At 38.1% G+C, this 13,047-nt stretch overlaps 1 protein-coding gene across 8 annotated transcripts in view; it reads left to right on the forward strand.

Moving 5' to 3' along the window:
* The window catches only part of LOC126183339 (polyhomeotic-proximal chromatin protein), a 297,294-nt gene that overhangs the window by 268,985 nt on the left and 15,262 nt on the right, over window positions 1–13,047 (forward strand). For all 8 annotated transcript variants that reach the window (XM_049925210.1, XM_049925209.1, XM_049925206.1 and 5 more), the window contains one exon: window positions 7,038–7,231. In XM_049925210.1, the coding sequence (XP_049781167.1) occupies window positions 7,038–7,231 (194 nt within the window). The remainder of the gene's footprint in view (window positions 1–7,037; window positions 7,232–13,047) is intronic.

The raw sequence follows: 13,047 nt of genomic DNA on the forward strand, positions 1-13,047 counted from the left end.
AGATGATGTTGAATCGCAGATAGGAAAAACAGTGAGTAGCAGCATATCCTTTTCAAAATATTGTCATTATTCCATCCTGGATTATTCATTGTTTGAATACTCATTTTAATATTACAAAAGCATGCTTAAAGAAAATTGGCTAGTTGTCATTTTTTCAAAGATTTAATGCTGTTATTGTCTGTTAACAACATATATAAAACACTGGACTACCAGTAGGTTAGAATGCCAATACCTACCAGAAAATCCATCTTATGTGAATGGAATGATTTTCTGCTGTCTGATGCAATTGCAAAGTGGTGGCATTAGTTATTACTTTTGGCTTAGATTTTTCCAAAAGTAGACTCAGTAGTACTGTGAAATCCAATAGCTTCGATTAGAGACTGAATGAATCAAAATTCTTGGCTGATTGGTATACTGATGTGCAAATGCAGCTCATGTTTGAAAGAGAATATGATTTTTCACCAAAAACATTTGAATCAAGTGCGAGGAATGTGTTGGAGCATTTTTGTGATGGAAATGCCAATTTCCTGTTGTCCACAATTCAAGTCTCTTGCGCTACATAGAATCACGTAGGTGACAGAGGACATCCTCTTTGGCGATTGGTTGACCCTGTGGTGCGTACTTGTGGTGTACCACACAGTTGGAGTCAAAGAAAGCAATCAGCATCACTTTGACATTGCTGCGCAGTTTGTGGGCTTTCTTTGGTCTTGGTGATGAGAAATGCTTCCATTGTGATGACTGGGATTTTGTTTCCGGTTTGTACCCGTACATCCAGGACTTGTCACAAGTGGTGATGGTGTTCATGAAGTCGGGGTCACTGGTTGTGGTGTCCAGCATGTCCTGTGAGACTTCAAACACAAAGTTGCTTTTACTCCACTGTCAGCAGCTACGGCATGACTTTCTCTGACACTGTCTTCATGGCGAAGTCTTTTGTCTCAGTGGAATCTGCCAAAAGAACGCTGATGTCCACCTCACTCACAGTTTCTCCGATAGTCATGCGATGGTCCCGTATCACCACAGCGTTCAGTTTGGCAGTGACCTGTTCGTTTCGGCATGTTGGTGGCTGACCTGAGAGTGGTTTGCTTCCACCAATGTGCAGCTGACTTTAAAACAGTTCTACCACACAGTCTGTGCAATGCCCATAGCGTTGTCACTGAAAGCCATCTGAATCTTCCAAATGGTTTCCACCTGACGATCGCCCTGTTTCTGGCAAAATTTGATGCAGCAGGTCTGCTCCAATCGTTCTGTCATTTCCCTTGCAATGAAAAACTGACACAGGCACTACATACTACCTCACTCAACTGCTGCTTGCCTGCAACTGACACTATTGTCAGTTGGGAAAAAATTCACGCATGTGCACGAAGGTTCAAGGTCGGCTCATAAAAGCACACTAGATTCAGATCAAATCAGGTGTTCGCAAAAAAATATGGTTGGGTACTTTTCTAACAGACCTTTTGCACTCTATAAACCCATGTGTAACATACTTAAGTACTGGTGGACTGTGTGGGATTCATATGTTGAACTAATGGGGGACGTTGAGAGAGTGCATACAGAGGAGGACAGAGCAAATGAGTTGCCCAATTCATGGAAGTGTTAGTAATGCTGCGACATTTGGAAGCAGATGCTCTTAAGAAAGACACTTAACAGTTTTTGAAAACTGTCTAAGGAATTCCAAAATTAATTGGGAATACTAACTTGGACAGTGATATTTAAATAATTTATAAATGCAATATTTGATATGTGGTACCAAGGAAATTAGCCTCTGCTTTTAAATTTTGTCCATGAATTAGGCAATTCATTTGTTTTGGTATACACTCTTAATATCCCCCATAAATCCACAGATTTTGTGTATCTCTTTAAGTTTAATAGTTGCATGCCAGTGCCTCATTTAAACTGTAGCAAAATCGTTACCACTTTCTTTAATCGCATAAATAACAACCTTTACCAGTTTCAGTCATACAGTGTTCGTCTGTAGATTCTATTTGTAGTGATGAATAGAATCTGGAGATAGCCAATGATGGGGCAGTAATAAGTATTATAGTATAAATATGACAATGGCTGCAAAGAAGCAGATTAATATAAGGGCTGATGAACAAAGACTGAGACTTTTTTTTCAGAGTACTCCCTTTCTACTCAAATCCGCTTTTATAGAGCATCTGCCAGTTCTCGAACATGTGGTGCAGACCATTCTGTCAGGTCCTTCAGAATTGCCTCACTTTCCTTACTCACTGCCTCAGAATGGGGGAGGGGGAGGTGCAAGATCTGGTTTGTAAGGTGGATGTGGTACACAGGTAATGATGAATAGAGCCAGAAGCAGCACAACTTCATGACAGTGCACAGCCTCAGGTTGCAAATGAAGTCTCCACTCAGTCAAAGAAAGTTCTGGTCATTTCTTTACATTGTGCTTCCTCAGTTTAGCCATCACTGATGTGTAGTATTCTGCTGTAACAGTAGTCTGAGGGGGAATTGAATGCTGGTAATACATTCTGTGATCACCATCATTTTCCCTACAGATGGAAGAACTTCCACCTTTTTTGGTGTCAGAGAACCTGGCGATTTCCACACTGCTGGCTCGATTTCCACACTGCTGGCTCGATTTTTATCAGGATCGTAATGATGCAGCTGTGACTCGACATCAGTGATAATCGATTCCAGAAACATGTCCCCTCCATCAGCAAGCAGATACAGCATGTCGTGGCTTGTCACTGTTCACACAGACTTCTATTTAGTAGTCGACAGATGTGGCACCCAGTGGGCACAGAGACAGATCGTATTGAGATGATCGTGCATAATCGTAAAGACTCTTGCTTTATGAAATTCGTAACACTTCACTGAGGTTACATAGTGTTATCAGCCAGTCCTCACGGACAATCACAGTAGCTGTGTTGACGTTAACTTCAGCCACCACAACAGAAGCCAAAACACTTGGTCCACTTTGCTTAACACAGACAAGTTTGTCTTTTTTGAAGTCCTTGAACCATCTAAACACTGTTGCATGAGGTGCTGCATCACCACCATACAATTGCTGCAGCTTTTTGTAAGTTTCAATGGCTGTATGGTTTAAACACTCACAGTATTTCATTGCACTGTTCTACTCCTTGTGTGTCACCTGCATTGTTTGCTATGTGAAATGTATAGAGCGTCAACAAAGTAGAGCGTGACTACCGATACGAGAATGCTGCTGCCTATGGGCATTATATATAGAAACCCGCTCTTTTCAAATATTTGTGGTACAGATAGTTTCCTATCACGGAAGCTACAAGGAAAAAAAAAAGTCTTGGCCTTTGTTGAATCCCCCCTTGTATGTCAGTCACTAGTCTCAGTAGACACAATATCGCTTTTTCCAGAAACTTTATCAACATAATTTTTGCTTTAATTGAATTGTATATTTTTAAAAGGTGGTTGGTCCATAATTATGTGATTTTGAGTGTGCCATTGCTTGAGATACTACATATGAAACTGCACGACATCAATACGTTCAGTGCTATGGATGAGTTAACTTGTCATGTTGCGCTCTTCCCAGGTGCTGAGGACATTTTTGAATGCAGCCTCAAGTGTTTTCCTTAAGCACTATTGACGTGTTTACATATCCCTTTCTGCCACCTCTCTGTGATGTGGACAAGTTACTTCCATATCGCAGTGAATAAAAAAGTTTCGAGTATTTACATCAAAAACATGTGCCCCTTTATAAGTTATCATTTGCCGAAAAAACTTGGTTTCGATATCTTCAAATGTTTATGAAATATGACCATTGGTATGACCATGTTTCCCCGTTATGCAGGGAATATAAAAACCAATATCTCGAGACTGAAATCAGATATTGTTGTGCTCAGTTTTAAATGAAATTTTGGAATTTTGTGTACATTGCGTACACAGCAATGTACAGGCTAAAATCAACCATACAGAAAGTTTACTCAATGCATTTTTACCTCTGCAAACTCTTTAATATTTTTTTTTTTTTTTTTTTTTTTTTCCAGTGCATTACACATCACAGTAACTGTGATGAATAACAAAATGAAATTCAGTCCTTTATTGAGCAAAGATGTCAGCTGATACGATGTCAAAAATAAATTTTTTTTCACGTAATAGTTTTCTTAAAAGCAAAAAATAAATATTTCATACTGTCCAGAATGTCATCTTTTCAGCACAGCTAGCAGCATTAGGTGAATAGTGCAGTGATGATAAGTCGTGCTTGGTACGGACTGCAGAAATCACGTCTGTAATGGTCAAATGGTTAAAGGGGTATCAGTCCATCAGTTAATGTACATGCTATAGGATTCTGACAAAATGTTATTTTTGTCAGTCAACGACTCTTACCCTTTTAAAAGTAAAGAGGTATTACATTCGTTACTTGTGCTCCTTTGAAAATAAAGCTTTGATAGCAGCACTGATGTATCATTTAATACTTTCTCCTCGCACCAAGTCTGTCAGGTATTTTGAATACACAATAGAAAGACTTATACAGGCATAATGTGTCCTAACATCAGGGGGAAGGCAAGAAGAGTCCAAATGAAGTGTGCTCATTTATACCACAAGAATACAGTAAACTTCATCTATTTTCAGATGACTGCCCATATCAGAATAGAAGTATCTTGGCAGATTTCTGTTGGACCTAACAGGTACTGGGACAATCAACAGAATTTGAAGTCACTTTCTACTGATAGGACACAGTTTCTTGACCATACAGTAGAGATTTTGGCATTATAAAAAGGAAACAAGGACAAAGTACATGCTGTGACAAGTTCTTAAAAGTTCTGAACAGGGAAAATTTTGTGTTTGATACTTGATTTCAAGTCGCGGTAGCAGCCATACTACAGGAAAATGAGAATTTCTGAGAAAACTGGAAGTATTGAAAAATGAGGAATGGTGATATTCTCTGTCAGCACTTTTTCACAGACTGTTTTTGATGACACAAGAAAGCATTGTATAGTGAGAGACATGTTAGTATCGGCCTGACAGGCACTTAACCTTTCTATGAAAAAGTTCTGTAGTGGCCTGTACAGAATGGAAATCAAGACGATGACTCAGTGGACTGTCAAACGCTGATTGTTGCTGTGGAATGATGCATTGGTATTTTGAAATGTAGATCTGTGCCTGTTAACCGATTGTTACAGACTACATCGATAGGTCCTTCCCCCCCTCCCACCCCCCCCCCTCCTCCTCCTTACACCCCAGTGGTGTGGTTTAAATTTTCAGTGAAAACTGTTTTCACATAATTGGGATTGTTGTTTTGTTTGTTTTGAGTCAGTTGCTTTGAAGGACATGGGAGTTTATATTGTAGACTGAAGGGGTGTTGAGGCTTTAATAACTAGTACAAAGAAGAGGGTCTACTGGCAGGTTGGGTGGAGTAAGGTAATCATTTTTAAAAATATTGAGACTCCCTGGGAAACATACACTACATTGATATGGACCCACAGTCATTTTGGAGAGTCAGTGCCCTTGAAAAGGAGTGTGTGAATTCAGTATATCAGTTTCCAGCTTTGTGCGTGCGTGCGGGCGGGCGGGGAGGGGGTGTCATTATGTTTCTCTTACAAGACTGTTACTTCTATTACCTGCCACCATATTTGTGTGCATTGCTTAAATTTTGTTGTTGAAATCCTTATGATCTAATATATCATCAATTTACTCTCTGTTACATACAAAGTTTTCATTAAAGTCCTTACAAATCATGTTAGCGCTATTGTGGAAAACAAATGGCTCATACAATAAGCTGGATTCCACAGTGATTGGAAAACAATTCACTGTATGTACACCCAGCATGAAGCAGTTAATCACGCTAATGAATATGAAATGCCATTATGTGTAACTCTTATAGACTCTGAAAAAGGCTTTGGCTTCTGCAGCTTAATTGCTCTTATACAGAACCTGACTGAACAAGGTGTGGAGATAAAGTACATAAATATTTTATGTAATATCTATGATATCTTAATGGCTTCTGTCAGCATAGGAAAACACTTGAGGGAATTTTCAATTGGAAAGGGAGTAAAGCAGTATGACTGTATATTCCTGAAACTATTTATAGCAGTCCCTAAGACAACTGTGTCTAGAACTAGCTGAAAAAAAGAGAAATTAGGAAAAATGGGAGAAGATTCACTAACTTGAGATTTCCAGATGACTCACTTCCCGGCCAACTGTATGCTGCAATTGCAGTCCTTTTTAGATTTACTTTCATTCCAATTGATCTGTAGTGAGGAGGTCCTCCAGGATGTGGATCATAAAGGATTTATCAGATAGTTGCTATAAAGTGGGCTTTAAAACAACATTTGATCAAAACAAATACTATGCACCAAAAGTTGATAACTGCAAGACAAATAATATTGAACGACTACTGTCTAAAAATGTTAACAAATATGTTTACCTGGGACAGTTAATATGTACCCAAGGAGACATAAAACCTGAAATTTTTCATTGAAACAAGATAAGTTGTAGGGTTTAAGGAAGAGATTCAAATTTTTTAAATCTAATATTACCAACATAATTAGGAAAAAGGTTGTTTTCGAACACTGTGTTCTTTCTGAACTAACATATGACTCTGAAACTTGATTTTGAATGAGCTTTTGAGAAGAAAACTTAGAACACCTCAGAGCTGTTGAAAGGTTGGAAAACACTGGAAAAGAAGTGAAGACATATGAGCAATAATAGTAGTTCAGGGTGTTGTGGAAATGATACAAGCTGGGAAAAGCTACAAAATAAAAATGGGCAGGACATATCACATGAAGAAATGATGAAAGATAGACATAAGAATTACTAGAGTGAAGTCCCAGAGAAAGACAAAGACTGCAAGGCAGACCACCTGACTGTCGGGATAAAGAACTGAAGAAAGTCACAGGCTTCAACCAGCAGAGGGCAGCAGGAGAGAGAGGTGTTTGAACAGTGATTGAAATTGTATGTTAGCTTGTTATTAAAGAGGCTACACATTATAAAGTTTGAAGTAGCTGAACAATAAATAAACAGTAAACTAATAATTCTTAAACATTAAACTAATAATTCTTTATAATCAAATGGGATATAATTTGGGTTATAACATTCTGTTTCAGTTACTACAGCAGCAGAAGTTACATCAACTACTGCACCAGACAAAATTAAACGTTTAATAGAAGAAGATCCGTTTTTTAAAAAGTATGTTCCAAAAGAAAAAACTCCTGACCCTACAAATTGGACAGTAGATGAAGTTTGCAAGTATTTGCAGGAACACGGCTGTGCTGCTCAAGCAGAAGCTTTTCGGCATCACGTAAGTGAAATACCTATTGACCCATTTTGACATAATTTATTTCAACTTTGATTTCTAGTATGTTGGACAAAATAGTGTTGGGCATCAGAGAAAATAGGAAAGGCAGCAGGAAATGTCTCTCTGCAAACCAGGCAGTTGTTGCAGACTTTGCATGGTACTAGTTCAGCTTAGTGGTGCATTGCAAACTTAACCATTTTTAGGATTCTGTCCCTCAGACGGTAAAAACCGAACCTTTATAGGATCATGTTAATTCCTGTCTGTCAGAGTGTTAAGAGCTCTTTCTCTCGGGGACAGGTAGAAGCATCAAGTTGAAATTTATGTCAGGTATTAAGGACAAAGGTCTCATGGCAGTATAAATAATGTATGCTTCTAAGTCAATGCCATCAAAGGTACAACCATGTATGTCACATATTTTGATACTCACAAACTCATTCATCAAACCCTATAGATGAGCTATCCATACACACCTTGGGGCTCAGGGTCTAGCAGTAAAGTTCATACCTGGAAACTGAGAGGATAGGGAATCAAATCTTGGCTGGACTGTGGATTTTTCAATCTTTGTTTTCAATTAGTCTTGCCCACTGAACAGTTCGAGGAGTCTCCAGCTTTGGGTTCCACGATCAACTGTAGGTTCCCTTACCCCAGTTGGATAACTGAGATAGGTTAGCAACATGCAAGTCACCGAATTGGTGTCAAATAAGAAGGCTTGTAAAAGACCATTGAGCCACACAAAATTATTGTTGTTGTTATTATTATTATTTCTTTCCTTTCTCAGACATTATTATTATTATTATTATTATTGTTAGTGTTACTACTACTACCACCACCACCACCACTGTCATCTACATACGTAATTTAGTTAGTACGGAACCCTCAAGAGTGCGATTCCTACTAGCACTTCACTGGTTTTTATAGTTGTTTGCAGGCAGCCTGCAATACCTTATGTGAACAAGAAACACTGTGAACCAGCCACAAAGAAACACTGCTAGGGAGGTAGTCTTTCAATATTATTATTATTGTTATTATTATTTTTAATTCTACCTTCACAGCATATTTGATGTCTGTAGATATAGTCTCGCTATTTATTCCATCCCACAACCCGCTGATTCTGAATACTGATGGATACTGCTGCACCCGTTCATGTTCGTACATCCCATTTATAATGTTGGGTAGTTGTCACTATTCAGTATTCTTTGCCAGTATGTGAAGCACTGTGGGGCGGCGAGTGAGTTTGTGAAAATAAAGTTTGTTATTTAAATGTGGGAAAAACACTGCACTTCCCGGCTTTTGGAATGTTGTATAATGCTGTATTTCGCCGTTCTCAACACTGGCTCTCTCTTTGCTTTTTGGCACCCAGAAAGTGATTTAACGAAACGTGGAGCCTGTAATGAGAGTTCCTAGTGCCCACTTAACCTGAGAATATTATTATAGCTGCAGCTTATAGCTCTGAAGAAGTAGGAGATTGTTCGGGATTTCTAATCAAAAACAATTTTCCAAAATAGTTGAGTATATTCTGAAATTCACTGATAACATCACAATTATCCCAACAGCCTAACAAACAGAGCAGTTCAGAGTCTAATTCGCTGATGCAACTATAAATGTCCGAATTGAATGTCAAAAGAATGCTCGCCAAAATTTGATGAGAAAATCTCATCAAACGCCACGCTAAAATGATTGGTAGAATGTCTGTCCCGCGACGGCACGTGAAAATACAACAACACGCAAACTGAAGCTAGACCATGAAAATCATTCCAAAATAATCCTTCATTTGAAATGTTTTCACAGTTACGCGTATACATCGTAACTCAATACGGCACCCGAGGCAGTTTGTAGCAGCGCTACCGTAGCGAAGCGACTCCCGACACAGCTGACGTGCTATTCAGCGTCTGGAGAGAACTGGGGCCTTCCTTACTCGCGCAGTGCTCTTATATATATAGCCTCGGTGCGGACGGCTAAGAGAACGCCGGCTCTAACTTGGCTCTCACGACTGGCCGCTGGGCTAGTAACGCACCACTTCAAGTTATATAATAATTTATAGCTTCTTTTGCTGATGGCTTATGAAGCTGTTAATTTAATCGTGCATTTAGCACGCAGGTAAGTATTTATAATAAAATTATGACGTGGCTAAGTTAAATATCTTGGGCGAGAGAAATAATTAAGTTACGCTGCACGCAGCAAATGAGCTCTGAACTGGTCCTTTTGAGATCCGCTATCGCTATAATTTTATAGGTATTCAAAAGAAACTTTTCACATCTTCATAGTCATAGCGGACCTTCAACCTATTTAAATCTAAACATCCTAGTCTTATTCATTAGCCTACTTAATCTATCTTGCTTCCTTCAGTTTTGAGATGAAAACCAGAAAATCATTAATTTCCACTAAAGTCTTAACCTGTGAAATCCAAAGTACCGTTTTTATTAAATCATTATGAAAGATGAGTCTAAATATAAATTTTGAAGTCTCTAGCTCCTTTCTGTTGCGCCAATTATTTTTTTAGAAAAACGTCCAAATTACAAAAATGGCTGAAGTTATCGAACTGATATTTAATACACATTAATTTAGTATTATTCCTTACATGCTGGAAAAGTTTCAGATCATTTGCTTGAATTTTAAGGTATTGCGCAACATTTATGACGTCAGAGCTAGTTACAGCAGACTGGCTGGCACACAATGGAAACTGATGTGAATTTACTACAGCGTGAGTAGGCTGCTTCCCTACATCACCCTCTACTTAAATTTTTTTTTCATGAATGTTAATGAATGAGAAAAAAAATTTAATTACAAAAAGGGAAGCAAGAGTACAATTTAACTCCCTATAAAAATCGAAATTGAAATATAAACATGTAGAAACATTAAAGAAAACTGATTACCTACATTAATTATTTAAATTGTGGGCATGTTCACTGCCTTTTAAACAATGTCAGTACTCAAAATTTTAAGCGAAGTCACTGAAATATTTCGGCATACATATTGCCTTAGACCAACAAACACATAATAATTGAAAAATTATGAAAATCTTAGACCCATTAAATACATTAAATACACTTTTACATACACAAATTCAAAGAAAATAACATGATACATAAACAGATGATTATCTCTTAGCAGTCTTTTCTAAACCTGAAATAAAAGTTCACAAATAATTTTTACACACGTGGTTGTAGCCGCTTTGGCTGGCGTCCTACACTTCCATTCACAAGGGTAGAGGAGGGGAAGTTGCTATGGTGTGCGTCCTTCACGTTCTCTCTAACTTACATGGGGGAAAGGGGAGGGTCACTGTGAGTTGTGTCCAAGTCACTCCACGCTTTCACGCAGCTACCAGGCTGCCATTATCTGGTTTGTCCTGTAGAACAAACAAAAGAGTGCCTCAGACTCTGTTCACTTAATATCTAAGGGTGGGTCACAATGAAATGGGGATATATACATTTTAACTTCCAATATATTACTGGAACAAAGTTAACAGAACTTTTTTTTCAACATTACTCTTGCGGTTACTTAAATGTCATAAAATCGGTAAATAAATGGCTCAAAACGCCGTTAGTCACGTACTAGAGAAAATCTATGCTCATGGCATACAATCATGAATCCTATTTAACGTCAATTTATTATTTCTGGGCCGGAACACTGAACCAATGCTCGGTACATTCCTGACATTTGTATATTAAGCACTTAACTGAATCATCTTTGATTATCTTATTCTTAGAGATAGTATGAGTATGATTAGTGGTTGTTTTCTCAGCTTCTTTGTATATGTGAGTAACTTTTGGTAATAGTACAGTCCTGAGTGTTCAAAACACACTACGTTTAGTTGCCTACAAAATCCACTTATTGGTCCTCTGCTGTTGTCAGTTCCACATCTGCAATTAGGGTCTTGCTTACTTTGAAGTGTATTTATGCTGAGCTAAAATTACTGTTTCACGTCTGCTATTATGTTTCTTATTTATATTGCTAGTGTATGTACTTATTTACCACTCAATCTATTAATATTTAAAGCATAGGATAGCACATTTATTTCATATTCATAGTGTATTGCGGCTGATTAGTTTGCTCACGTGGCAATCCATTTCCACTCGATCGGATGCTGAAACCTCAGGTAGTCTCTCTCGGACCTACCACTAAAGTGCATCAAATAATTATGGACGAGCGTAACGCTAAATTCCTTAAACCTATAGGACACCATGAGCTGCTCTGTCTCATCTAACATAAGGGTACCTATGGTCGCATTCACGCCTCCAACTCATAACCTCAATACGTGTAGGTGTATCCTGTCACACACTACACTAAAATAATGGCCAGCTCCAACCTTATAAATACTTCAGGGACGTGTCCTTCACGACTCAACCACAAACACTGCTCACTTCTATTACACTGCCTTTCCTTGCTACATCAGGTGAGTTTAAACTTACAACTTATCTGCATATTTTTCATAACACTTAGCAATCTCTTTCTTATTATTTATTAGTTAGCTCTAATGTATCCACTAAATTTCATTACCACTTCAGATTCTGCTTGTACACGAATTCATACATCTTTTTAAATTACTGTTGATGGACCATTTCCAACCAAACAACACTTTGTACTTACTATATTACCAGGGTACTACACATAATTGTTACTCAAATACATTTGTATCTTAATTACGTCATACTTCTCTATTGTTTGTCACTATTCAGTTTATCACATTAGGTATCTTTCTTCACTGATCGGTAGATAGAATGGTAACATAACTCATGACCTGATAGTCATGACAGAAAAATTTCATGTCTGAAAGAAGAGATCTAAATTTTGGTGGATAGGAAAGATGATGAATGAGTGAGACCTGAAAGGGAAAGAAGATCTCACACAGCTGGGACTGCACAGCTGCCACACTGTGTAGAGGTTACAGAACAACCTCCTCCCTACAGCACTCATTGGCTGCCTATGAATCTGCCACGTCGATCTGAAAATACCTTATGATGCCTTTTTAGAACCTGTCTCAGTTCTTCCTTTTGATCGTCTGAAATCTTATCGATTTCCTGCAATTTAGCTTCTATTTTGTCCACAATAATTGCTTCTTCTTTTTCTTCCGTGTTCAGCTTACTGTTACTAGGATTAACACCTTCGTCCCAATACCTCCTATTTTTCAGAACTCGTATAGGCAGCTCCCAAGTTTCATGATCAGTTACTACATGCTTATCACTAAAAGGTACTATAATTACTCCTGTTATTGGTAAGACCATTTTTAATTGGCTGTTCTCAAAGTCCACAACACCCTGATATTTTGACAAGAAATCTATGCCAATTAAAACCTCAATACTGAGATTATCTACAATTAAACATGGATGATCTATTAAATTACCATTAATGTTAAAGGGTAGTAAAGCTTCTTGCTTTACCGTTTTTGAAACCTTGCCAGTAGCACCAATTATTCTTAGTCCTGATACCCTCATTACTGTAAGCTTGTCTTTACCAGGTAAAGCATCAAAGAAGGACTGAGATATTGCACTCACCTCACTTCCACTGTCTAAGAGACAACGTACATTGATACCCAACATATTCACTATTATTATAGGGTGGCTTATTCTAGGTAGTACAGGTGGTTCCTCAAATTCATCTAGTAGTTCCTTTTTGATTTGCCTCCAACTAAAGTGATTGACATCTGTCTTCATTACATTTAGGTCACAGTGTGTAGGGGTTTCCTGAATTACATTTTCAGCTGCCTTTTCCAGTCGGTCTATTAATTTTAAATCGAAACACCTCACGACTTCATTACATTTAGTTTGCTGAACATAACCCAAATTACTGTAGTCTGAGCGATTCTGCGCCTCCAGACCGGG

This window comes from Schistocerca cancellata, chromosome 4, assembly GCF_023864275.1.
Source record: "Schistocerca cancellata isolate TAMUIC-IGC-003103 chromosome 4, iqSchCanc2.1, whole genome shotgun sequence".
NCBI lineage: Eukaryota > Metazoa > Arthropoda > Insecta > Orthoptera > Acrididae > Schistocerca > Schistocerca cancellata.